The sequence below is a fragment of the Paramisgurnus dabryanus genome, chromosome 12, assembly GCF_030506205.2.
Source record: "Paramisgurnus dabryanus chromosome 12, PD_genome_1.1, whole genome shotgun sequence".
NCBI classification, from domain to species: Eukaryota; Metazoa; Chordata; class Actinopteri; order Cypriniformes; family Cobitidae; genus Paramisgurnus; species Paramisgurnus dabryanus.
Genome location: NC_133348.1, coordinates 33,167,349 through 33,194,665, shown reverse-complemented (window position 1 = coordinate 33,194,665; position 27,317 = coordinate 33,167,349). Strand labels below are relative to the sequence as shown.

The following is a 27,317-nucleotide window of genomic DNA, read 5'->3' as shown; positions in this document are numbered from 1 at the left end:
CGTAGGGGGATTTTGTTTTCATTGTAAGGTTGTTGTGATCACAAACTCTTGTAAAAGTGTATTTTGGACAGTATGTGCCCTTTAATGGATAACACTTTTCTTCCCAGTTTTAGTGTCTTTGCCAGCATTGGTGTTATTGGCTAATACACTTTCTTTCCTTTTTCTCCCCTCAGGTAAATGTTCGCGTCACTACAATGGACGCTGAGCTGGAGTTTGCCGTCCAGCCCAGCACAACTGGCAAACAGCTCTTTGATCAGGTCTGTACAACTGCACAGCTACACAGGACATTACTGAACTAACAGATATGGTAAATTCTGCCTTTCCACTGCACACAACATTTGGACATGACTGTCGGAGATCCCCATCTGGTGGGAGTAGTAATGAGCGTTCAATTTCAAAGTAAACCCATGCCAACACGGGAAAGAAATTTTAAACATTAAATTAGTTCATTATTATTTATCAATAATTTATCTTTTTTTCAAGTGTTACTGAAAAAGTTAAAGAAAGTTTTCACATCGCACACAGTGTTTTGATGGGAGTATACTGAAATATGTCACTTCTAGCTGGCAGCTCGCATGCAGTCTAGTCACTCAACAAGATTTTTTTTATGCATCCAAAGCTCATATCGGATCCGAAAATGTAATGTGCGCAGATGATCGCAACCCCATGCAGCTTTTGTGCGACTATACAGAAAATTTATGACCTTTTTGTGTGCAGTGAAAAGGTGCTATTATAGCTTAGATGTTGTGGTTGAATGATATCCAGTGTGTATATTTTGATGAAATAGATACTACAGTAAGATGAATGTGACATTAGGAGCAGATGAACACTTTTTAACCATTTACATGTCTGTCAGCTGTCACATGATTCGCTTAAAATTCATGTTTCCAGTAGTGAGATTTTTTTTTTTTAGATTGGGGTTCAAATGGCCTGGTGATTAGAAATAATCCTAATGTGAATACAATGCTCAATCATATCAACTATTATTTAAAAATAACCTCAACCCAGCAATGACCCATTTGTCCCAGCTCCTAAAAGTTCAATGTTTATCTGTAATCTGTCAATATAATCCTGCAATGACAGCTGCTCATTCTCTTCCCAAAATCTCTTGATCTTGAGCAAATTCGTGTCTCTTAGCAAATGCAGAAAGAAGAAAGACTGTTTTCCAAGAATTGTAAACAGTTACTCAGGGAAATGTTATAAGGCAAATCAAGACAAACAAAGGATTTCCATTTGTTTTTGTATGGTATGCAAATTGTCATGCAAACAAAAGCAGGGGAATGTTGATACAAAACTTTACCAAAAATAAAGAGGGATTGGATGTAAATGCAGAATGATAAAAATAGGGCTGCAACAACTAATTGATCAAATCGAGACTAATCGATTATGAAATTCATATTCAACTAATAATTTTATAGTTATTTTGACATTTAAAGATGTTTTACCATTTATAAGCTCCACAAACTTTTTTTATTTAAGGCTTAAAATATAAAAATCAAAAAGATTATATTAGAAAAACTCTGTAGTCGCGTGAGGCTTTTGCACGTTTAAAAGAACACTTACACTCGAATACCCTAATATAGTGCCTTATTTAGCTATAATAAGTGAAAATCTATTTAAATAAATATTTAGGGTTTTATCCAATCAGACGATATTAATTGAAAAAAACTAATCGCCCGATTAATCGATTATGAATAAAATCCTTAGTTGCAGCCCTAGATCAAAATTACATTTATTCAGCCAGATCTCAAGAAAATTCGTATTTCAGGAGATGTGAATTAAACAAACATGTATGGTTATTAAAAAAGCATTATGTAGCCACACCCCTAACCCCTCCCGTAAACCCAACTTTAGATAATACTAAAACCGAGGGGCAAAATTCTGATCTCTCTAATGAAGCCAATACGGAAGTGACTTAAACTTCTAATTCATCGGCTGGTTGTCGAGTCAATGAGACCTTCATGTTAAAAAGCCCAACTTTACAGCAGAAATAACGTTTACAGCCTGGTATAAAAAGTGTTTGTATAGCTAATTTTGCCCTTCATGACAACTCATCCGTTTAAATGATATTAAGCCTTAAAGTTCAGCATAATTAAGGGCGTGGCCACATGAGTGACGGGTGAACAGCCACTGCTGTCACTAGAGTTGAGCTAGGTGGGCGTGGTTTCAGGAACCAGCCACCTCAGCTTCACCCACATCCCGCTTCTATACCCATTTTCGGTTATCCGGGAGTGATGCATGGTGACGCGCGGCACCACCTACTATTGGCTTCAAAAAACTCTTCACAAACCTATGGGTGACGTCACGGACACTACGTCTGTTTTTTTACTGTCTATGACTAAAACGAATTAATTAGGGATGTCCCGATCCGATCACGTGATCGGAAATCGGCCCCGATCACGTGGTTTCAGACTCGATCGGAATCGGACGTTACCTCCCGATCAGGACTCGGATACATATGCAGGGTTTAAAATCCATTAAGTTCTCGCTCTGCTCCGCGCCAGTGTACGCGCTGCGCTGGTGCGTGTGAACTGAAGAGAATAGGCTTGTTCGACTTCATCCGGCTGCTGGTTCTTGTGGTGCTGCATGACGTCAAAGTTCCGCGAGAACGATTTAAAAGCAAACTCCTCCGTATGATTTCGCGGATCACTCTCGCGGTAGTTTGACGTCACCCGGCTGTCGATTGTTGCGGCGCCGCATGAAGTCGAACAAGCCTATTGACGTGCTTTCATTCATAGGCTTCACACTCGTGCGTGCAAGGAACCCACGACAAAACCGCGTTTTTACCGCTCATTTAAACGACGCGTTGATCGTTATTGTCAACATGTGCTCAGACGCAGTTCCGCGTCTCACTCAGAACCTCAAGAACGCGCATTCGCGCAGGATCATTTGACATTACTGTAGAGATGAGCGAGAGAGAGAGAGAGAGAAAGAGAGGTAAGAATGGTGCCCATGTCGAAAAAACCTAATAGAAGTCTAGAAACAAAGTATTAAAGTATGTATAGCCATGTCACTCATCTCATTACAAAATGTTAACTAGATAACTGGATACAACTGATTGTATAGTTTAATAAAATAATGTATTTTGATTATACAAATGAATCACGACCTAACTATAGGTATTTTATAACTAACTGCTGACCAGCTTAGGGAATCTCTATGGCTAATTTATAAGATATATTGCTGAATCAGTATGTTGTTTTTCTTGTTAATTGAGTCTTTTTGGGTAGCCTATCTTATGCCTAGAATGAGTCAAGGAGGTTGAGTCTTATAACTTCATTCAAAGTTTGATCAATTGTGCATAATGACATGTGCACCAAATGCATATAGGGTGTCAGACTCATAGATTTGCATAATTTAAAGTTCAGGTTTTAAAGTTTGGGTCAACATGTGGCACAGCTTTAAAACTGAAACTTATAAAATACTATCAGAGATACAAAATGTCATGGAAGCACACCCAGTGGCTTTGCTGTCATCAGGATTAAACATGTTACCCCTCGAACCCTCCCTCCCAACAGAGCCTCCCCACAAAACAAACCCCAATTTAACCCCTGAACATATATAGTATATATTCATTATTTTTTAACACATCTGTAGTTATGCGCTGGCACAGAGTTAGACTCTTTTGACTCCACACAGAAACAGCAATGCGTGCGGCATGACATAAGGAACATCCTGGTTCTGTTTTTTCGCTCTTCTTTATTCTTTTTTTTTAATGTATTATAGAAGTATCGGATCGGGACTCGGTATCGGCAGATACTCAAAATCAAATGACTCGGACTCAGACTCGAGGGCAAAAAAACCTGATCGGGACATCCCTAGAATTAATGACAACGTATGAATTCATACAAATTAGCCATCACAAAAAATTATTATGAATACATCTGAAATTGTTGTATGTGTTTGCCTCCAATGAGGTAATGATATTAAACGAATGCTCTTGGCACGTATTATACATTTTTGAAATAATTTTGCTTCAAATCCACTTAATCGCAGCACATCGGGTCATTGAGAAATACCGTTTTGCTTGCAGATTTTATAAAAAATGCTAATTTACAAGAAAACATGTCAGACACACTTCGAGGGTTTTGCATAAATCCTGCATATGGAAGTCAATTTGATTTTTATCAGAGTTCAATGGGAAACCGTCTGTCAGTAGCACCAACGCCGATGACCTAATTTAATTAATGGCTTGGTGACATGGGATAATCCCATGTAAATAGCAGCAGACACACAGTAAACCTCACAGAGAAGGTTTTTCTTGTTTAAAAGCACATCCCTTGACACGTGACTCATCGAGCACATCATTGGATTGGTCATTGACTGCCACGACTGTGGAAACGGTGAATCCGGGCCGTTAAACTCCCATCACACTTTAGTTTTCTCTGTGTGGAACAGAAGCCACGGCTGAGCACTCTTCAGTTTCGAGCGAACTCGTGCTCTTAAAGAGCCAGTCATGAGCTTTGAATAGCAAACAACACAGATAAGAGGTTTTCACCGAACCCCTCAGGAAATACAGCTGTACGTGCTGGGCGGTCTGAGTTGCATGCAAAACATCTTGTTGAAAGTTGAGCTGTAAGCATTTGTTTAAAAGGAAGGCTCTTAAAGGAACGGTTCACCCAAAAATCACATTTGTCATCATTTACTTAACCCCAGGTTGTTTCAAACGCAAAGCAATATTTGTGACCAAACAGTTGACTTTCATAGTATTTCTTTTTTTCTATGGAAGTCAATGGTGCCCCAGATCTGCCCTAAATTTCAATATGTGTACATCGAATAACCACAGTGGGTTGTGGTTTACGTCACTTAGGAACCCTAAACAATTGAGGTCAAACCTTCAGTGATTGATCTTGGGGTTTCTTATTCAAAGTCACAAATTTTAAGATTTTAGAGCTGTGAAGATTGTTAGTAAATAGCAGCATACATGTGTTTGTATCCAAACTATAAAAACACAAAGATGTTGTGCTTACTAGTTATAGGGACTGCTGCTGAGATACTTTTATTGTTTTATTTTTTTGTTTTGGAGTTTTACAGTGTCTATTATATTGCATAAGTGTAAATATTCTGCTAAACATCATCTTTTGTGATGTGTGATAGATAAAGTCATGCAGGTTTTGAATAACATGAGTATATTTTCACATACTTTTTATTTCGGGGTTAACCAACCTCTTACACATCCTGTTATGTTAAAATTGTATTTAAAATATTGCCTCATTTCCTCATTTGTCCTAAACGGTATGGGTGCTGTGATTATAACATTATAACCGTTTTACTGGGTGCAAGTCCACACACACGTTAAATCTGATTGTGCTAAAAAAGAAATTGACCTAACTATTCAACTTATTTGTTTGAAAACTGTAACCTTTTGTGAAAGCAGGTCAGGAATCACTTAATTTTTGCTTTTGAAAGGTAGATCTGCTTTGTGGAGTAGTGTGGCTTCACCATCCCGTTTTCTAGACGCCGAAAACCTGTTTCACTGGTTTACAACATTTTTGTTCCGCCATTGTAACCAGCTTATAAAAACTTTTTTTTTCAGGGATGTGGTGTGAGTTCAACTGTTGATAGAAGGCGATACAAAAGTGAAACATAGTTAGTTGATGAGATTGTTACTGTCGAAGTGTTGCCTTTGTCAAAGTCACGTTTGTCATCATTGCTGGAAGAAGTTATTTACTGTTAAGGTTTCAACTATATTATTGCATGTTTATAAGTCTGTCTGTGTCTGACAAAACTCCTGTCTGTCTGAAGTCTCTCTGTAGATCTGTTGGAATTACTATTGACTTTACTCTTCAGGGTTTAATTCATTCAAAAAGCATTACCAACACAAAAACTGCGGTTCAAATGCCAGAAACCCCCGTTAAAGTATATTTGGACCTGGAAAAGGATTGTGTGAAATTCGAATATAAGGAAATGGTATAATGTGGAATAGGAAATGGTAAAAAAGCTATACTATTCTTAGCTCAGTAATAATCAAATGCAAAAAGCAAATTTGTGACATTAACTGTTACAATTTGTGCATTAACACAAGATAATTTTTATTCATGCTGGGATTACATGGAAAATCATGTTGATGCCAAATTGAATTAATATTTTGTATTTCCAAATAATTGTGTTGCATTAAAAATGTAAAGTGGACTTCTAAAAAAGCAGATATTTTGATAAATGATGGTAATGTACAGCTGACATGACCATTCACTTTCATAGTAGGAAAACAATATTATGAAAGTATTCTAATAAATAATGAAAAAATATCTTCTTTTGTGTTCATCAGAATGAAGATGTTCATACAGATTTATGACAACATGAGGATGACAGAATTAAAATTTTTGTGTGAACTATCCCTCTAATTAATGTTAACACAATGTATTAGTACATGCAAAATTTATCATGAACTTAGATTAATAAGTGCTGTACAAGTATTGTTTATTGATAGTTCATGTTAGCTAATGGATTAACTAATTATTAACAAATAACCTTATTTTAAAGTGTTACCAGTGCTAAAAGAGAAAACTGCTTAATTTTCATCCTCTTCTGCACTGCAAAAATTAATTTTCAAGAGAAAAATTTCTTAGTATTTTTGTCTTGTTTTCAGTAAAAATCTCCAAAAATTCTTAAAATTAAGATGCTATTTTTTTGATGAGCAAAACGACCCAAGAAAAAAATTCTAGTTTTTAGACCAAAAATATCAAATTTAAGTGATTGTGCATAAAACAAGCAAAAAAATCTGCCAATACGGTAAGCAAATTTTTCTTGAATTTAGTGTTTACAAATTTTTTAAAGATTTTTTTGCTTACCCCATTGGCAGATTTGTTGCTTGTTTTATGCACAAAGTCATATAAATTTGATATTTTTGGTCTAAAAACTAGAATTTTTTTTCTTTGGTCGTTTTGCTCATCAAGAAAAAACATCTGAATTTAAGAATTTTTTGATATTTTTACTGAAACCAAGACAAGAATACTAAAATTTTTTTTCTTGAAAATCATTTTTTGCAGTGTGATCACTTTGTGACTTTATTTCCTATAGTTAGAAATGGATCAGAACCTATCCGAAAAGTTGTCTTAAAACCAATACCCGTTCCTGTCTTGGGACAAATTTGATGAACATTTTTGATCCACTTCAAATGTTAACTTTTAAGGGTCCTCACCACAGTCTTCTTATATTCAAACAGTGAAGCTCTTGAGGATCAGGATCAGAGTTGGTAGTGCCTTGGACAGGGAATGGGATTGAGGAATGTTGGGAGTCATGAGCACCACAGCTTAACATGTTAAAATAAGTGTGGTGTCCATTTCCATTACACTTATTTATTTAGCAGTTACAGGTTTGACTTTGTGTCCAAATGTGAATATTACAAAAACAAATGATCAGAGTGCAGTTTCTCAGGGGTGTAGATTTAACACAACCCAACATTTAACACAATAACAACCAATATTGTGCAGCAAAGAGCCTCTGGGAAACTGTAAACATGCATAATAGATGCTTTGAAAACTAAAGTTTTCCCTTCAGGGTCTGTGATGTTCAGCATCACCCCACCCCAGAAGCTAGAAAAATGACCTGTTTTGTGAGGGAGGGAGGTTAAAGTACTTGAACTGCTTGATCTTCGCTAGTTGTTTGTGTTGTTTGGAGCTGGTGCCAGCCATCCGGGCTAACTTTTGCCAAGGCCAATTACGTCCCTGCCACTTATAAAATAGCTTGCGGCAGGGGTGTATCAAATACACAGCAAGTGTTTGCAGGTGTCAGATAAATTATCTTTCTTTCATCTGTGTGACATTACAGAAATGTAATGACCACAAAAATATCTTTCCTTTTTGTTGCTTGATGGGTATTCAAGTAAGCACAATGCAAAATGCAAATGTTTTCCCACTTCAATCAATTAACAAAAAAATGCAGAATGACTAAAGCAATACAGAATAACTTTACTGCATAAGCTATGCAAAATAATTGTGAACAACAATGAGTTGGATAAGAAGCCGGAAACCCTTGTTTAATGTTCTATTAGACCAGGGGTGCCCAACCCGGTTCCTGGCAATCGACTGTCCTGCAATGTTCAGCACCAACCCAAATCAAATAAGACCTGAAGCAGCTAATTAAGGTTCTCAGAATCACTTGAAAATTGAAGGCAGTTTTGTTGAATTAAAGTTGGACCTGAACTCTGCATGATAGTCGAGCTATTGAGCACCCCTGTATGAGACCAACATGCAATACCATACATTCATTTTCCATTTCAGGCATTTATCAATTTTGTGACTGCACACGACTGTGCACCCAACAACCGCCCCCACACCCCCTTCCCTAAATGTCTTTATTTAAAAATGATGCAATAAAAGTGATGCACATATAAAACCAGGCCGGGCCGTGATGTTTTCAAACACCAGACATATAACAGTTGTAAAGCACTCATCAACAGTTAAATAATTGATAAATTTGTTTGTTGTGTGCTAAAAGTTATCTTCCTTTTTTTTCACAGGTGGTAAAGACTATAGGGTTACGTGAAGTATGGTACTTCGGACTACAGCATATGGACAGCAAAGGCTACTCTACATGGTTAAAACTCGATAAAAAGGTAGATTGTCACTGTTCATTTGGCAACACCATAACATGTTGATTTTGCCTAAGGGTGTAAATGTGGTTCGAACATTGGGGATTAAAGTGTCAACTGTACATACTGTACGTTTTCATTATGTGTTGTGAGGTTGTATTTGCTTGTTTTAAAGGGAGGTAACGTAGCACCTGATTTTGCACTGTCAGGAAAAACTGTCAAAAATGGTCCCTTGTGGTCACTGGGGCACGGTACTCTTTCACAAAGTACACATTGGTACCTAATTAGTTCACATTGATACCAAAGAGTGCATATTAGTATTGGTACCAAATGCATACCTAAATGATCCATATAAAGACCTTTTTAAAGGGAACTGCCCCAGTGATAGCCTTTGGACATTTTTTTGAATATTGTTTTTTAATATTGTACCCCAAACTATTTAACATGGTTTACTTTTATTGAAGATGTATAGATACAAACGCAGTAACCTTTTGTACCATTACGCAGTCAGTAGGTTAAACGTGCTTCCTTGTTTCTGTCTTCCTCAGGCACTGATGTAACACATTTGAAATGCTCAAGGAATTTATTACTTCCGTTTGTTTTTCTTTTAAAAAACGTAATCAGGTTTTCAATCATAAGGCCTGTTATACAGATAGCAGTGCAAAAAACTCATTTCGCATTTTCATGCTGATCCGACAGCATTGTGGAACCAAACTGCGCCTTAAGGGGGTCCCACACCGGGCCAGAAGCGCTGCGTCACGCCATGTATCTAAAAACACATGACACATTATTTTCTATGAATGTACACATACCGGCGGCATCTGACGGCGGATGTCTGTCGTGACTGGACACTGCTCAAATCCCTGCCTCGCTGCAGAGCTCCACTTATATTTTTCTTAAATCGCTAACAATTAATATATGCTGCTAACGCATATTTTGCATCTTGAAGTAGACTACGACTAAGCTTGTGCTATTTAATTTGCACATCAGGTGTGCAAAACCTGCGAATTGTCTTACACCGATGCAGCGCTTATCGGCAGGTGTGACCCACTTTAGTATTACAAATTTTGCATTTCAGGGTTATTACACAGAACAAAAGTGTAGTTATAAATATCTTAAATCTAGGGATATATTGGCAGATTTAAGCATTAAAGATGTCGGACGATTGTTAAACTGCCGATGATCACGGTAGAATATATCAAAAGGTGTGGAAAATGCATCAGAAATTATGATGTGTGATTATTTTGAATTGCACTTTTGGGATTTCATGACATAATAATTTAATACAAGGAGTAAAAAGCAACACTATCGGTGTCTTGCTATCAGTAGATGTCATTCTAAAGAGTTCATTGTAGTTGTGCGTTGGTCCTGCTGTATAGCCTCGACGCCGTAGGCTATGTTTCAGTTTTTATATATACTACTGTGTTGACATCCGCGTTGACGTGCAATTACACATGCAGACCACTAGTGGGCAGTATCCATGCGTGACCCACAGTAGCAGCGCAAGAGCCAGAAAAGCAGCAGCTTGGCCAGTAAACCAACATATAAAGAAGCATCTTGTTGTGTATCATAGATATATACACTAGATGTCGCTTGGCTACGTCAAATGGAGCCGCCATCTTGAAACAGGGGAGCCTTTCATCATTAAATCACTCCTTAATCTTTGTTCTTACCGTAGCGAGCGGAAATGTCTACGAAGAAATGCGACGCATATTTCTCTCTTACTGGACGGGATGGATTCTAGTAGACCGATTACAGAACAGATGTGTTGTAAAAATTTTGTCGAGGTGCATGTCAGGCTACACATAACCTATGGTGTGACTACATGTAGAATCTACGCACGACTATAAATTAGACTTTAGTAATTGAATATCGCTATTGACACCGGAAATTTTATATTGGTGCATCATCTACTGAATTGACTTAAATATAAAATGCTGTCTGTCCGCCTAAAACCCAAGTTGCTACATTTTCTTGAGAAAACCTGACTGAAAGCCAAAGCTACCCATGAGCAAAAATGTCTCACAAAAGGAATGCACACAAATCCCAAAAGATGCAATTTTTCTAACATATACAGGTGATACCTGCGATGTAACCCATCACGTAAATCAAGAACTGTGTAAGAGATAAAAGGAAATTGTCAGAAGAAGAAACTTGTTTGGCTTCATTCCACTGGTAAACCGCACAGAGCTCAAAATGACGCCTTGAGAAAGCACTCGTTTAACCCTGACATGCTTGCTTTCAATCAAATGGAAACTGGATACAAAAAATGCACACACGTGCATTGCCGCATCACTTTTTAGACTAGAGCTAACAATGTAGAGTCATTTGAATGAACCTCACAACGTTTTTTCCGTATCATTTTACAGGTCTCCTCTCAGGATGTAAAGAAGGAGAACCCACTTCAGTTCAAGTTCCGTGCCAAGTTCTTCCCAGAAGATGTGGCGGATGAATTGATCCAAGATATCACTCAGAAGCTCTTCTTCATGCAGGTGAAAGATGGCATCCTCAGTGACGAGATCTACTGTCCACCAGAGACCGCCGTACTTCTGGCCTCCTATTCTGTACAGGCCAAATTTGGTGATTTCAACAAAGAAGTTCACCGGCCTGGATACCTGACCTCTGATCGTCTTCTGCCCCAAAGGTGAGAACAATGAGAGAACACCGACTTGGCTGAGGGTGATGACACCATTGGCTGTGACTTCTTAATGACCTTCAAGTGAAAAGATGCTTTAAAGCAACACCAAAGAGTTTTTTTTTTACCTTAAAATAAAGTTTCCAAAAAAGTTTCAGTTGTTCATCCACTCATAAAAGGGTGAACGGCACTTTGCAGCCCTCAAAACCACACTAAAGAAGTTTCCAACCGTCGGGTCGCGGTCCTGTAGTTGGAGTGAAAACTACAAAAACTTGCTTTACGGCAGACCTACAATCCAATAAGAGCCAGCTTTGCTGCCGTAGGCTAAATTATTTATGACAGTGGTAATGGACAATTCCCCTTCCGACCTGTAGGGGGAGCAAAGAGACAAAACTCTTTAGTGTTGCTTTAATGTTTATTTGATCAAGCTAAACCTAGAAGTATAGTTCTGTTTTTACGAATACGTGAGGGTTGCGCACAGTGTGCGTCATGCACATTTCATCATCAGAATACTGTTTGTGAACTGTACGCGCACCGCTAGGTTTTTCTAACTGCACGCACTTTGTATGCCTAGCTCGTGCATGCACGTACATGAGAATGTAGCATGCATTTTACTTTGTCACAATGCGCATGCGTCGAATCTGCATGGAAAAAAAATGCACTATGAAGTTTAAACAACTTGGTCTTGCAAGTCAACGTACTATTAAAGTTTTGACCTGTGAATAGTTGACATAAATTGTTTAACTTTCTATAATTTTAACTTACTATGAATCCGGACATACTACTAGCTTCGCCTACTGATTTACTAAAAAGTAGGCGATATCGAACCCAGCGTACGTCTGTCCTCCTATTGTTATATTTATACTGTACATGTCATGCTGCAGGGTTCTGGACCAGCACAAGTTGTCCCGAGACCAGTGGGAAGAGAGAATCCAGGTTTGGCACGAGGAACACCGTGGAATGCTGAGGTCAGTTGATATCCACTTGATAGATATGAACATTACTTGCGTTTGTGTTTGCGGTGTAACAATATCTATTGTGGGATGTTTGAAAAGAACACACAACATTACACTGGGTGTGGGACCCCGTGTTATGTTGTGTGTCCTTTTCAAACATGATTGCTCAAAAGTTACAGTCGACCAAAATGGGCTTGGCTGAATATAATTTGAGAAATTTGCGTAGTTTTGTTGCATTGTGACACGCTGCTTGTGTCCAGTGTAAACACACTGTCACTGTACTGTAGTTGTTTGGGGTTGCCTAGAAAACACCCTGCATCAATATGCAATTCAATTGTTGTGAAGTCAACTATTACTCTGACTAACATTTATTTTGCTATAAAGTTATTTATATTCCACTTACAAGAAAAAAATCCAGATAATTTTCTCACCTCCATGTCATCCTAGATGTTGTCTTTTTTTTGTTCAGTTTTTTGGGGGAAAACTTTCCAGGATTTATCTCTAGATAGTGGACTTTAGTCGACCCCAACAGTTTACAGTTTCAATGCAGCTCCAAAGGACTCTAAACGATCCCAACCTAGGCATAAGGGTCTTATCTAGCAAAACAATCGTCATTTTTGCCACCCAAAACATTGACTTTTTAATAAAAACTCCTCATCTTGCGTTAGCTGTATTCAATTCAGTTCAATTCAATTTTTTTATGTAGCACTTTTTACAATTGTTTAATTGTTTCAAAGCAGCTTTACATTAATAGATGCAGGAAAAACACATGTACACGTGAAAATCGCACACTTGAAAACTGGACCAGTAGTTTCGCATATGACATGCCTGACATTTTGACGTGATTACATAATATGTAGTGATGCACCGATGTATCGGCCGCCGATATTTATCGGCCGATTTTTGATGAATTTGAAACCATCGGCATATCGGCATTAGCACAAGAAAGGCCGATACTAATTGTTTATTAATTAACTGCATAAAGAAATCCATTATATGTAAAAAACGAGTTAATGTTGTTAATAAAATAAATGCTGAATAGCAAAAACCACCTTTGAAGGTTGTCATGCTGTCTTATTATATTTGTTTTAGCTTAATTTGTGCCTCTCTTATTATGTTGGTTGAATGTTAATTAGATCCAATCCATGTTCAGTAAAAATTATTTGATGCAGAAATAAACTAGCTAATAGACCAACTGTATAGTATTGTATACAAGTGTTTAATATCGGCATCGGTATTGGCCAGAAGTTGTCTGTTTAAATCGGTATCGGCCCAAAGAAATCCTATCGGTGCATCCCTAATAATATGTAAGTTTTTTTTTAAATAACCCAAAATTTTGCCAACATTTCGCTAGATAAGACCCTTATGTCTCGTTTGCATGACATGGGGGTTAGTAAATTATCAGAATTTTTAATACAGATTATATATTTATTTTTTATATATATACATTTATATGTGTTGGGATTCAAACTTATGCCCCTGACATTAATCCCAGCAAGCAATAGCTGTAATTTCACCACCTTGTTTAACTACAGTAGTTAGTTTGGCTATGAGTAACCCACTTTATGCCAAAATAACTTGAAATTTATGATATTCCATCATGTAAGCAAAGTCAACAGTGTTTACAAGGGGTTTGGTTTCATTCATTTATTTTATTTCAATGAATATAATGGATGATGACACGCATAAAATTAAACCAGACATGCCTTTCCAACTTGCATAGAAAAAAGAAGAGAAGATTATGAATAAGACGAGTGTAATGAAAAGCATTTATTGTCTTATTTTGTGTGACCAGAGAGGACGCAATGCTGGAGTATTTGAAAATCGCACAGGATCTGGAAATGTACGGCGTGAACTATTTCGATATCAAGAACAAGAAGGGGACAGACCTTTGGCTGGGTGTGGATGCCCTGGGCCTAAATATCTATGAGAAAGATGACAAGTGAGTTTTCTCTTTCCCCACAGTCATACTGATGCTTCAGATTCACTGTATAGTTGCATAGATCTCTTAGAAACGTTTACTGTGGTAGTATCGTAGAATGAAATACAGTAGTAAAGTATTTTAGTTAGCCAATACCACAGGTGCTTCAACAGAAACTGGTACCATCATAGTATTGTTAAAGAAAATCATGGTATCACTATGTCACCACATCCAAGGGATATTCAACAACCCCTAAAATGTATGCAGTGCAATCCAAGGTACTGATGTTTGTGGGGTTTTTCACTATTCGGTGACGAAGAACAGATTCTGAGAACGTATTTCCTTTTATGTACCATCAATTTTTTCCATTGTTTCCACAAACAGAGATTTAAGCGTGTGTGTAGTTTAGTGGCAACTAATGGATTTTCCCTACAATGGCCTCCATGTTAACCATAGCAACAGACTGGTTTTTCAAGCCCTGCCGTCCTTATAACATTGGGCAAGAAGTGCGCGTGCGACACCACCGAAAGAAGCCTTCACAAGCACACACACACACGAGAAGATAAGAAACCAATGTCGTTTGACGACTCTCAGAATACTTGAAATTCATGTTGTTCATGAAACACGCTGTGTTTTTGCTGAAGTGGAGCACTGTAGATTGTAATGTCCATAATGAACTTATCTTGGGCTTCTTTTCTTGTTGGCATCTGCTGTCCTCAGCTTCTGCTAATCCTCCAGACACACACATACACACATCCAAAAGAAGCTTGCTAATTCCCAACAACTCAACCTTTAATCTTGCTGAGATGTAAAGAATAGTCACACTACTTGTTTTGTTTTGTTTTGTTTTACTTCTTCCCTTTAAAAAAAGTGCTTATGAAACTTTGTCTCTATTTTAAAATGAATAAAGGACAGGAGCTGTTTCTATTTACTTTCTATCAATTTAGCAGGTTGAATGTAAAAATAAATGGTTTATAAGGTTTGTAGGCGGAGTTTGGGGGAAGGGGGCACTGCCTCCCCAGACCAGAGCCAATTATAATTTTGTCTGGGCTATTAAAGGGATAGTTCACCTAAAAATGAAACTTTTGTAATTATTTTCGGACTCTCATGTTGTTACAAACCTGTATAAATTTCTTTGTTCTGCTGAACACGAGGGAAGATATTTTGAGTAATGTTTGTAACCAAACCGTTCGTGGACCCCATTTAGTTTCATAGTATTCTTTATTCCTACTATGGAAGTAAATGGGGTCCACAAATGGTTTGGTTACAAACATTCCTCAAAATATTTTCCCTCGTGTTCAGCAGAACAAAGAAATGTATACAGGTTTATAACAACATGGTGGTGAGTAAATGATGACAGAATTAGAATATTTGAGTGAACTATCCCTTTAAAGTGGTAGTTTACCCAAAAATAAAAATGATGTCGTCATTTATACACTCTCATGTTGTTACAAAGCTGTATAAATGTATTTGATCTGTTGAACACAAAGGAAGATATTTGGGTAATGTTCGTTCCTCAAAACGCCATTCTTTTCTCTACTATAGAAGTCAATGGGGCCCAAAATTATGTCATAATTTATACACTCTCAAACTAAAATGATGTCGTCTCATGTCGTTATAAACCTGTATAAATGTATTTGTTCTGATAAGCACAAAGGAAGATATTTGGGGAATGTTTGTTCCTCAGACCGATCAGAAGCCTCATTGACTTCCATAGTAGAAAAAATATTCTATTGAAGTCAATGGGGCTTCTGATGAGCCCCCTTCCAAACTCCGCCTATTATTAAAGTCAGCCATTACAAACCTTACAAACCTTTTCTTTTTGAGATCCTGTGAACTATTGGATAAAAAAAAGCGAATAAATACTTTAAATGTTTGATCTTAATATTTTAATGGGTAGACTGAACAACTCATTTAAACCACATAAAAAAAAACATGAAGCCACACTCTCTCACTAATCCCAAAGCATTGCAGTTACCTTGTTTGCTGGTTGGTGCCCCAAGCACAAACGCAAATCTCCACCTTTAACTTTAATCCAAACCTTTAAGGACAACAATCTGTCTATTGCCATATGATAACATAAATAATTCCCCCAAAAATGAAAATGAGCTCACTATTTACTTACCCTCTTGCCCTTCTAGGGGTATATGGCTTGCTTTCTTCAGCCGAACACAATCGGAGTTATAATAAATAATATCCTTGTCTTGTAATGCAATTAAATGGTGGCAAATTTTCTTAAACTTGTCTAAGCAATTTTGGTTTAACTCTCTTCCTTTAAAGCTGTAGTTGCTGGTGTAGATAAAGTGTTTTTAGACAATGTTTTCAAACTGGAAAATGATTTGAACGTTTAGAAACTACAATAACTGAACATTAAACTACCAGCAAGGCCAACCTAAATGTTATGTAGCACCTTAATTCCATCTAGACTCGGTCACCATGACAACCTCTCACCCATCCTTGTCCCTCAAGAGCCAAACAGAACAAAGCAAAAGCACAACTTCACAGATGTTTATGGCACCAAGTGGACAAACACTAAATACTTGGATGATGAATATTCTGTGTATAATAATTTTAATCGGTACATTGGTGTAGTGATAATGCATATGGTTTTGACACACATGGGCTGCTGTAGTGCTACCATTAGATGCAGTTTCCACATCTTTCTCCCCAAACACTTACAGCCATACTACTTCAGTTTCTGCATATGATTTAAATAATTTAAAATAGATTATTATGATATCCTGCACGCATGGTTAGTTCAGAAATGATGTCGTTTTGCATCACATTTTGTACTCAGAATTCCTCCCATTGGCCAAAAACATGCAGGTTAGGTGAATTGGAGATGCCAGATTGTCTTTCCCCCAATTTGTGTATGAGTTAACTACAATAGTTCTCGCCAGGAATATTAAAAAAAAACTTGGTGACATTGGTGGACAATATTTTATTTCAATTTAATTGTAGTTATGTAACTGTAGTGATTATGCTTCGAGTGTGGTTACTGGTGTACATTTTTGCAATGGTGTTAAATAAAAGGCAAAAAAATACAAAACCCCAAAAATTAAACCGTGTGAAGCCATTTATTATCATAATTGTTAATGAAGTATTTGTTTTTGTTATTAGTAAATGTTTGTTGTGTGGTGCCCACAGTAGCTTTACAGTATGTACTCGCATAAAGACAATGTGACGACACTCCCATGAGTCCACACAGAGAGATCACAGAGCTCTGATGATGTCACAGGTCACGCCCTTTCTTCAAATTCAACCTTGATTAGTCACATGCCTCTGCCACAACATTCTCAGTGCTTTATTCAAATTATTCAAACAGAAAACAGTGCAAATACTGTATTAGCTTTAGCTTCTTCTAAGAGATATTGAAAGGTTTTTCCATATTTATTTATTTTTGACTGTATGCTTGAAAGTAAACATGTTTTACATACTTTTTTTTGTCATTGTGTTTTCAGACTGACCCCGAAAATCGGATTCCCCTGGAGCGAAATAAGAAACATTTCCTTCAACGATAAGAAGTTTGTCATCAAGCCTATTGATAAAAAAGCTCCAGTAAGTAAAAACCGCTGTTGGGACACGAGATGCATTCATACCACACAGTCCTATGCAACGCTGAAAAACTGCTTTGACAGGAAAAGAGCTCGTCTTCTGTCCTAACATGCAGAGATGATATGTCTCACTGCTTGTAGCCAATAAAGCAGGTTTGCTTTCTGAAACCTGTTTCCACCAAATACTGCACAGTGGTTATGTTTACATGCACAAAATTTTGTCAATCCGACTGAATTTAATCCGATTGCAGGTTACGACAATTCCATTTACATGTACCTTAAACATTGTTATCTGATTTACATGTACATTTATATTTAAACCGAACCAAACTTCTGCAAAAGCACACAGCCAGTTTTTTTTTTTTTTACAGTTGCCCACATCTAATCTCTTGGCTATGCACAGCATCTCTCGTCGAGTTCACGCTTTGTACATTTATTCAGAGATAAAATTAAAGTTAAGTTGGAGAAAGTATTTTTTTTAAGAAGTTTTCAGATATAGACAATGAAAACACAATTTTCGAAAGGCACAATTTTTTTGCTTGTAATGTTATGAAAGACATGAACACTGCAAAATGTCCAACGTGCGACTTCATTACTTATACAAGAAAATCCTACGATTCACATGTTTACATGCAAACAGATTACAGATCGGACTACACCACCATTTTTAATATGTTCAGAATTTGCATCCGATCAACCTCAATCGTATTGATAAAGGTGTTTACATGAAGGCTTTTCAACTGAGCCATCAATACAATTACAAACTGATTTTTGTTGCATGTAATCGTAGCTAGTGGGATCCAATAGCCTGAAACCAAGTTTTGCATCTGGGATGTAAAATATTGACTTAAAGGAATATTCCATTTTCTTAAAAGAAAAATCCAGATAATTTACTCCTCACCATGTCATCCAAAATGTTGATGTCTTTCTTTGTTCAGTCGAGAAGAAATTATGTTTTTTGAGGAAAACATTGCAGGATTTTTCTCATTTTAATGGACTTTAATAGAGCCCAACACTTAACACTTAACTCAACACTTAACAGTTTTTTTCAACAGAGTTTCAAAGGACTCTAAATGATCCCAAACGAGGCATAAGGGTCTCATCTAACGAAACGATTGTCATTTTTGACAAGAAAAATAAAAAATATGCTCTTTTAAACCACAACTTTTCGTCTAGGTCCTGTCCTGCGTGACCTAACGTAAATGCGTAGTGACGTAGGGAGGTCACGTGTTACATATATAAAACGCACATTTGCGGACCATTTTAAACAATAAATGGACACAAAGACATTAATTAGTATCAGTTGACATACAACAACGTAGGAACGGTCCTCTTTTAACACACTTGTAAACACTGGGGCGGAGTTTCGCGTTTGTCCTCTGTGACCTCTTGACGTCATGACGTATTGCGTGGGGTCACGTTGGCGCATCAAGACCGGATTTAAACAAGAAGTTGTGGTTTAAAAGTGTATATTTGTTATTTTTATTGTAAAAAATGACAATCGTTTTGCTAGATAAGACCCTTATGCCTCGTTTGGGATCATTTAGAGTCCTTTGAAACTCCGTTGAAAAAAACTGTTAAGTGTTGAGTTAAGTGTTAATTGTTGGGCTCTATTAAATTCCATTAATATGAGAAAAATCCTGCAATGTTTTCCTCCAAAAAACATAATTTCTTCTCGACTGAACAAAGAAAGATATCAACATTTTGGATGACATGGTGGTGAGTAAATTATCTGGATTTTTCTTTTAAGAAAATGGAATATTCATTTAAATTAAATGTAAAATAAAGCAGCATTGAATGCCAAAAGAAATCTCCTTTACTACTGTACTGTATATCAAAGTCTTTAAACAAATGTAACGAAATTTTAGACTTTGCCTTTACCAAACATTTACATGAAATCTGCAAGATGCTGTGTGGAACATTCTTTAATCATTCTTAGATGGATCATAAGATTTGGCAAAGAGAAGTGGAGCTCTAGTCGGCTCGGACACTACCGTCATCGAAATAAATGGACATATGGGCCTTTTCTCAATATAAAGGGTGCAGCCTGCGAAGGTCTCATAGGCATGCTGCATACGTCATCAATCATGGTTTATTTAAGTTAACTGAGCATTACATAATACATTATTATTAATATTATTACATATTTCAAAATATTAACGATTATTAAGTGGACTAAGACAGTCTTGAGGACGTCAACAGCCCAGAAATTCGACCTTCGGAAGCTGCAGCCTTCAGAATATCAAACTGCCGTGAAATGCACTTTATTCTTACATGGTCCCCATATATAAATATCCCCTTTATTTAATTTATAACACATTATTTCACGGACCCCCTGGCTAAGTATAGAGCAGTGGTTTTCAATCTTGTCCTAGGGGACCCACAGCTCTGCATATTTTGTATGTCTCCCTTAACTGACACACCCAGTTCTGTTCATGGATCTCTCCCTTAATGAGCTGATGATCTGAATCAGGTGTGTTAGATAAGGGAGACATGCAAAATGTGCAGGGCAGTGGGTCCCCTAGGACAAGATTGAAAACCACTGGTATAGAGGACCACCAGGTTTCCCGGGACCCCACTTTTGACATGTTGTCATCTGTGCTTTGCTGTAAGTTCCCAAACTCCCTTTAAGCGATGAAAACATCCACACGCTCCCACCCTTTATATGATGTCAAAGCAGTAGACAGCGCAAATATAATTACACGCCTATAATCCCTCCCACTCTTAAGTCTAAACTCGATAGAAAAGCTAACCAAGGCAAAGTTAAGTAAGCTGACATGACCTGACCCGTGCTGTACTATGCAATGGAAAAGCACCACTTGAGGACCTTCCTTCTGGATGACACACCCAAAACATTTGAGGAAATAGCAAGATGCTTTATCATTACTGCCAGCATCATCGCTATAATGTAAAAGATTAGCTTTGCCTTTGTGCTAGCTTGCGCTGGCTCGAGCAAACATGTTGTCATCTGTGCTTTGCTATAAGTTCCCAAACTCCCTTTAAGCGAAGAAAAACATCTACAGGCTGTGGATCAGGAACACCATACAAGTGTTTTCCTTGCAGTTTCTGGCGGCACATCTGAGACGGGCATGTCTGCAAGGCAATTTTGCAACTCGACTGATGCCACGGGTGTTTGTACAGAAACTGTCATGTGAGACAGACGTAGTGATAAATGTGATGTGCAAACGTCTCTTTGTGGTGGTAAATTTAGATTTTGTGGCGAACTGGCAAATAAATGAGTGTATGGGACACTGTGTTCCAACAATGCTGCTCGCTCCCACTTTTTGTATGATGTCACAGCAGTAGGCAGCGCAAATGTGATGACACGCCTATAATCTCCCCCACTCCGAAGAAAAAACTCGATAGAAAAGCTAACCAAGCCAAAGTAAAGTATGCTGACATGACCTGACCCGTGCGGTACTATGCAATGGAAAAGCACCACTTGAGGACCTTCCTTCTGGATGACACACCCAAAACATTTGAGGAAATGGGAAGATGCTTTATTGGAACATTTCTTTTTACTCTCTCTCTCTCTCTCTCTCTCTCTCTCTCTCTCTCTCTCTCTCTCTCTCTCTCTCTCTCTCTCTCTCTCTCTCTCTCTCTCTCTCTCTCTCTCTCTCTCTCTCTCTCTCTCTCTCTCTCTCTCTCTCTCTCTCACCCACACAGACAGTAAATCAGTGTGAAGACAGTAAACGGTGTGTCTTTTATATCCAGGGCTGTTTTAGCTGATAAATGGCATCAGTCTGTTGTCTCTGACAGCTTGACCTTCACATAATGTTATCTGTGAATGGCAGAGAGAGTCTGTGTCTGTACCTGCACCTTTAAGATTGTCTGCATTAAATGCAAGTCAAAGCGAATGGAGTGTAAATAATTTTTTTTTAGATTATTCTTTATCCTTGTTATGCTGGATTATGGTTTTATAACATACATGTAAACCATTTTTAATCTGTAGACCGTAATTTTGAAGAAAAGTGCAAATAATGAGTTCTAAGCCTCTACGCTTGTGTCTCCCCTGCAGGATTTTGTGTTCTACGCGCCACGTTTGAGAATTAATAAGCGCATCCTGCAGCTGTGCATGGGGAACCATGAGCTGTACATGCGCCGCAGGAAGCCGGACACCATTGAAGTTCAACAGATGAAAGCTCAGGCGCGAGAGGAGAAACAACACAAACAGATGGAGAGGTGAGGCTGAATCGCCATGACGACATGATGAGTGATGCTGTCTCATCGGCAGAAACGGATACAAGCGACCCTTATCTACACGCTTGTTTTGTTTACGTATATTAAATATAAGATTATAGCTAGATAAGAAAAGTTAGTCAGACAAATAGTTATAAAGGTTATAGTCACAAGGTTTTTTGGGGCCTTATGCTGCGTACACGCAAACGCAAAGCATTGTGTTCCTTGCTCTAGATTACTCACTGGATTTAACTTTGTGTCATGCGACATTTTTCTTTATATTGAATATTTATAACATGTTTTTGCGGCAATCGTGTGGCCCAGTTCACTACTCGCGCAAATCGTTGAATTCACATTTGCTGTGTACGCCCCATAAGAGAAAGACCGACAGACAGTTGAATGGATAGATAAGTGGTTGCTAAGGCATTTCTGTGGTGTATCTCCGGTGTTTTTATTGGTTTATGGGTAATTGTTAGACATTAAATAGGGAGGAGTGGCTACTGGATCATTACCAAGGTGTATCGAGAAGTTACTAGGAAGTTAACGTTTTTTGGGCACATGCCGTGGCATTTTATGCAATACCTCAAGACTTTTAAATTGTTGTCCGGGCAGTTATTTTAGTCATGCGAAACTAAAGTCCCATATAATTTAATGAGGAAAGATGGATAACATTTCTAAAATCACATGCTTAAATCACAATTAAACAACATATTTTGACCATGAAAAATAAACCTGTACCAGATCTTTTGTTTCTTAAAGGAACAGTATGTAGGATTGTGGCCAAAACTGGTACTGCAATCACAAAACTTGTGGATAAAACTGGTACTGCAATTACACAGCTGGTGGGCAATACACAAAATAACAACATAAACATCAGTTGAGGGCTGCAACTCCACTTTTTAAGTGACAATATCCTGGCCGGACCACTGTTGTCAGTGATATAAGTATTTGAAATGAAAATGATTTCTTAATGTCTAGTGACACATCAGGGCCATTTTATGATTAATTGATATACATTTCTTACATACTGTTCCTTTAAGCTTAAATTTGCTCTAAAAACACCTTTTTCGAGATTACTTTAGCTACTGGACATTCACACAGGTTGGCAAGTGCATCACGTGACTCGGTACAGAGCCCCTCCCACACGGAATCATCAGTCTTTATTGATTAATGATTGGTTCTTTTATCTGGTAGGCGGGACTTCCGTCACGAGAGCTGCCATATTGAGCATTGCACAGTCCCCTATTTATAATAATAACACTGCACAGTGCCTCTTGTTATATCCAATTTCTTTGGAACCGATGACATCAAGGTACGGCAAGAGGGATTCGAAATCAAACTGCTCCGTATGATTTCTCAAATCGCTCTTACGGTACTTTGATGTCATCCGCCTGCCGTTTTTTGTAGTGCCGTATGAAATTGAACAAATCTGGTGTATCAAGAGGCCGATCACATGAGCTCTAATATCTGCACCCCCATCGGTAGGCACAGCATTGCATATCACTGAAATCATTTCCAAAAAAAATTTCTTTGTAAATGGCCCTTTAACAGTTTTTTTGTCACTTAACCTTTACAACTTTTACAGTATGTGCACAGTACATGATCTCTGATACTGTTGGTTAACCCACTCTTGTTTATGGTATATGACCCGTATAAGAGGTCTTGATAAATGTGATAGACAGATAAAAAATGAAAGCGCTCCGTCAGTATTGGACTTTAGATCGTCTCTTTGTTTCCGTGTAATCTGCAGAGCTCAGCTAGAGAGCGAGAAGAAGAGAAGAGAGGCCATTGAGAGAGAAAAAGAGCAAATGGAGAGAGAGAAACGAGATCTGATGGAGAGACTTTACCTGTTTGAGGAGAAGACCAAAAAAGCAGAGAAAGGTAAGATCCACAATGTAGTTTTTAGTTTGGGCACTAGCTTGAAATGTAAATGTGCAGAATCTTCTTCATGTGTAAAGTATTTCCGTTGCTTTTTAAGTCACATGAATGGATCATTCAAATACTTGGTGTAATTATTTTGTTTCCTGTATGCTTAAACATGAAGACGACATTAAGGCTCTCTTTTATGTTTGGTAATCTAAATGTGTAATGTTATAAATAAAAATACTTCACAGAGCCAAACCCTGATAACAAGATATTATAGATTAGGATAAAACGCATCTTGTGAGGGTTTTGTTCTGCTTCCTTTTAAGTCTGCATTAAGCAAATTGTCCCCTGGTTGAGTTTGGTTTGAAGTCCATTTGAAGTCCGATATTATACGTTTTCTAAGTCTGTCACATGATAGAAAAATGCGTTATTAACCACCCAGACAAATTTGAGTGTTTAAAAAAACGCCAAAATTTAAAGTTCTTGGAAAATGGGCAGGATTCTCAGCTCTCAAACGCTGGGGGCGTGTCCACTGGTGGCACTGAAACCACACCCACTTGAAGCAAAGCTCCCATCTCTCAACTTTTAAAGGATTAGTCAATTTTCTTAAAAAAATCCAGATAATTTACTCACCACCATGTCATCCAAAATGTTGATGTCTTTCTTTGTTCAGTCGAGAAGAGAAAAATCCTCAAAAAATATAATTTCATTTTAATGGAACCCAACACTTTACTCAACACTTTAGTTTTTTTCAACAGAGTTTCAAAGGACTCTAAACAATCCTAAACGAGGCATAAGGGTCTTATCTAGTGAAACGATTGTCATTTTTGACAAGAAAAATAAAAAAAAATGCACTTTTAAACCACAACTTCTATCTCCGATCCTGTAAAGCGCCAGCGCGACCTCACGTAAATGCGTAGTGACGTAGAGAGGTCACGTGTTACATATATGAAACGCACATTTGAGGACCATTGTAAACAATAAACTGACACAAAGACCTTAATTAGTATCATTCCACATACAACAACGTTGGAACGGTCCTCTTTCTCCACACTTGTAAACACTGCGGCGTAGTCATCCGTGACCTCTTGACGTGATAACGTATTACGTGAGGTCGCACTGGCGCATCGCAGGACCGAATATAGATGAGAAGTTGTGGTTTAAAAGTGCACATTTTTTATTTTTCTTGTCAAAAATGACAATTGTTTAGATAAGACCCTTATGCCTCGTTTGGGATCGTTTGGAGTCCTTTAAAACTCTGTTGAAAAAAACTGTTAAGTGTTGAGTTAAGTATTAAATGTTGGGCTCTATTAAAGTCCATTAAAATGAGAAAAATCCTGGAATGTTTTCCTCAAAAAACATAATTTCTTCTCGACTGAACAAAGAAAGACATCAACATTTTGGATGACATGGTGGTGAGTTTTCTTTTAAGAAAATGGTCTAATCCTTTAAATACCACAGCAACCTGTGTACATGCTTGGCTTGTGTTAGGGGCGGGGCAATGCATGGTGGCTCCAGTATGTCATGAAGCCACAGTTTTAGCCCCGCCCAAATAATCCTGAAAACAGAAATGTGTAAAAACTGTTTAACGATGTAACTTCACAATTCGGTACTACATAATACGCAGTCTTGGTACCTTGTTTCTGCAATATATTTCGAACATTTATAATGAAACAATTCTCTAAAAAGACTTCAAACAGACTTCAAACTATGAAATGTTTTGTTTTTGTGCCACACAAATAAAATGATGTAAAGGTTATTAAGAACATTACTTGTTTAACCAGTGAGACAGCCTGCTACATGAAACCATATAAACAAACACCCACAGTGCAGCAGAGCTTAGTCACACTTTTATCTAGCGTTAAACAAGCTAACATCCCAGATCTGTAACCATGAGAGCATCCCCCCGCCCATCAATCCGAGATGTTTGCAAACGCGTGTGGTTCTTTTTTACAGACCTGCAAGAGCAGACGAAGAGAGCCATGCAGTTGGAGAACGAGCGGAGACTGGCGGAGGAGGAGGCGATCAGATTGGAGGCAGAGAGGCAGGCCGCCCTGCTCGCCAAAGAACAACTGGCCAGACAAGCCCACGATCAGATGAAGAGTCAGGAACAGCTGGTGAGAACCAAACACTGCTCCTCAGAAAAATCACAGTCGGTCGGTATTCTCATTGACAATCATCCTTATTCATGTGTCCCAGGCCGCTGAGCTGGCAGAACACACCGCTCGGATTGCTCTTCTGGAGGAAGCCAAACAACGCAAGGAACAGGAGGCTTTTACATGGCAGAACAGAGTAAGAACATTTATACCTTTATTTTATTGTATAAAGAAATAATGCAATAAATAATTTTAATTGTAACATTTTTAGCATAAAAAATGGATGGATGGATGGATGGATGGATGGAAAGATCCCAGCGATGTCGTTCCTTGTATATCTATCTATCTCTCTATCTATCTAATCTCTGTACATTTGGAACACTCTAGTCCAATCAGATGCTGGCACAATCACGCGTGTTACAATTTATGTTTTTACAACTACAAATCTGCTTAAAATGAAGAATATGGTGTCCACATAGAGCGAGTATATATCCATAGTACTGATCAACGAATGGATTGGTAGACTAACATTTGGATTGTGTTCCCTCAGGCCCAGGAAGCCCAGGAGGACCTGATGAAGACCCGTGAGGAGCTTCACATGGTGATGACGGCCCCACCTCCCCCTCCACCACCACCCACCTACGATTCGTACGAGAACGAATACGAAGGGGAAGATGGGGAGAGCGCCAGCAGCTACAGCGCAGACTTGCAGACCGGAGGAATCAATGACCACCGCCGCGAGGAAGAGAGGATCACAGAGGCCGAGAAGAACGAACGAGTCCAGAAACAGCTGATGGTGAGCAGGAAAAACCTTTAGGTTCTCCGTAGTAGAACATCAGCTATTGGGTATTTCATGAAGATAACAACAAAGTGCATAAATGATTTTCCTTAGGTTGAGGCTAGTGCTGGGTTTTGGGCTAAGTTCAAATGTACTTACAGAAAAACCAAGGGATGCTAATCCAGGAACACATCCTGTTGGGATAATCGCATATGAGCTTACTCATAGGACGATTACCATGATTCTGCCAACAAATCCTTGTTGGTCCTAGGGAACTTTTCCACCAGTCAGGTTTCAGGATTAGGATTTGACTTGAACAACATTCGTATTAACCTACGGTATCATTTCCCATCTGCTTTTAGGGGCAAATAGTGGCTGGGGAACAACGTAAACTGGATCAGAGTTATTTGGTCAAGCAGTCAAACTTTCTCTTGAAACTAAGGCCATGTTTACATTAGAGCATTTGCGTTTTAAAACGGCATTTTAAAATGAAAACGATCCTCGTTTATACTGGCATTTTAAAAAGAATCTTCATCCACACTATACACCACCATAAACGCATGAAACATGACCAATCATGTAACTGGGCATGCGCATAAAAGTGTAAAATAACTTATTACTCTAATAATAGCTTACCTGCACGTTTACGCAGCCTAGGGGTGTGCGATATTGACAAAAATTCATACCTGGGTCCTTTGCTGGCAACTATAACAGACACTATTTTTAACCTATAAAAATGTGTTTGGGAAAGTCTTATACTGTTCTATCTACCCCCTACAACATATTAATATGATTAATA

At 38.0% G+C, this 27,317-nt stretch overlaps 1 protein-coding gene across 3 annotated transcripts in view; it reads left to right on the top strand.

The window, feature by feature from the left end:
- ezrb (ezrin b) overlaps positions 1 to 27,317 on the top strand; it is a 38,444-nt gene that overhangs the window by 8,958 nt on the left and 2,169 nt on the right. For all 3 annotated transcript variants that reach the window (XM_065268915.1, XM_065268917.1, XM_065268918.1), the window contains exons 3-13: positions 174 to 257; positions 8,462 to 8,557; positions 10,903 to 11,177; positions 12,053 to 12,136; positions 13,920 to 14,066; positions 17,507 to 17,603; positions 21,618 to 21,781; positions 23,529 to 23,659; positions 25,601 to 25,761; positions 25,844 to 25,936; positions 26,291 to 26,536. In XM_065268915.1, the coding sequence (XP_065124987.1) occupies positions 174 to 257; positions 8,462 to 8,557; positions 10,903 to 11,177; positions 12,053 to 12,136; positions 13,920 to 14,066; positions 17,507 to 17,603; positions 21,618 to 21,781; positions 23,529 to 23,659; positions 25,601 to 25,761; positions 25,844 to 25,936; positions 26,291 to 26,536 (1,578 nt within the window). The remainder of the gene's footprint in view (positions 1 to 173; positions 258 to 8,461; positions 8,558 to 10,902; positions 11,178 to 12,052; positions 12,137 to 13,919; positions 14,067 to 17,506; positions 17,604 to 21,617; positions 21,782 to 23,528; positions 23,660 to 25,600; positions 25,762 to 25,843; positions 25,937 to 26,290; positions 26,537 to 27,317) is intronic.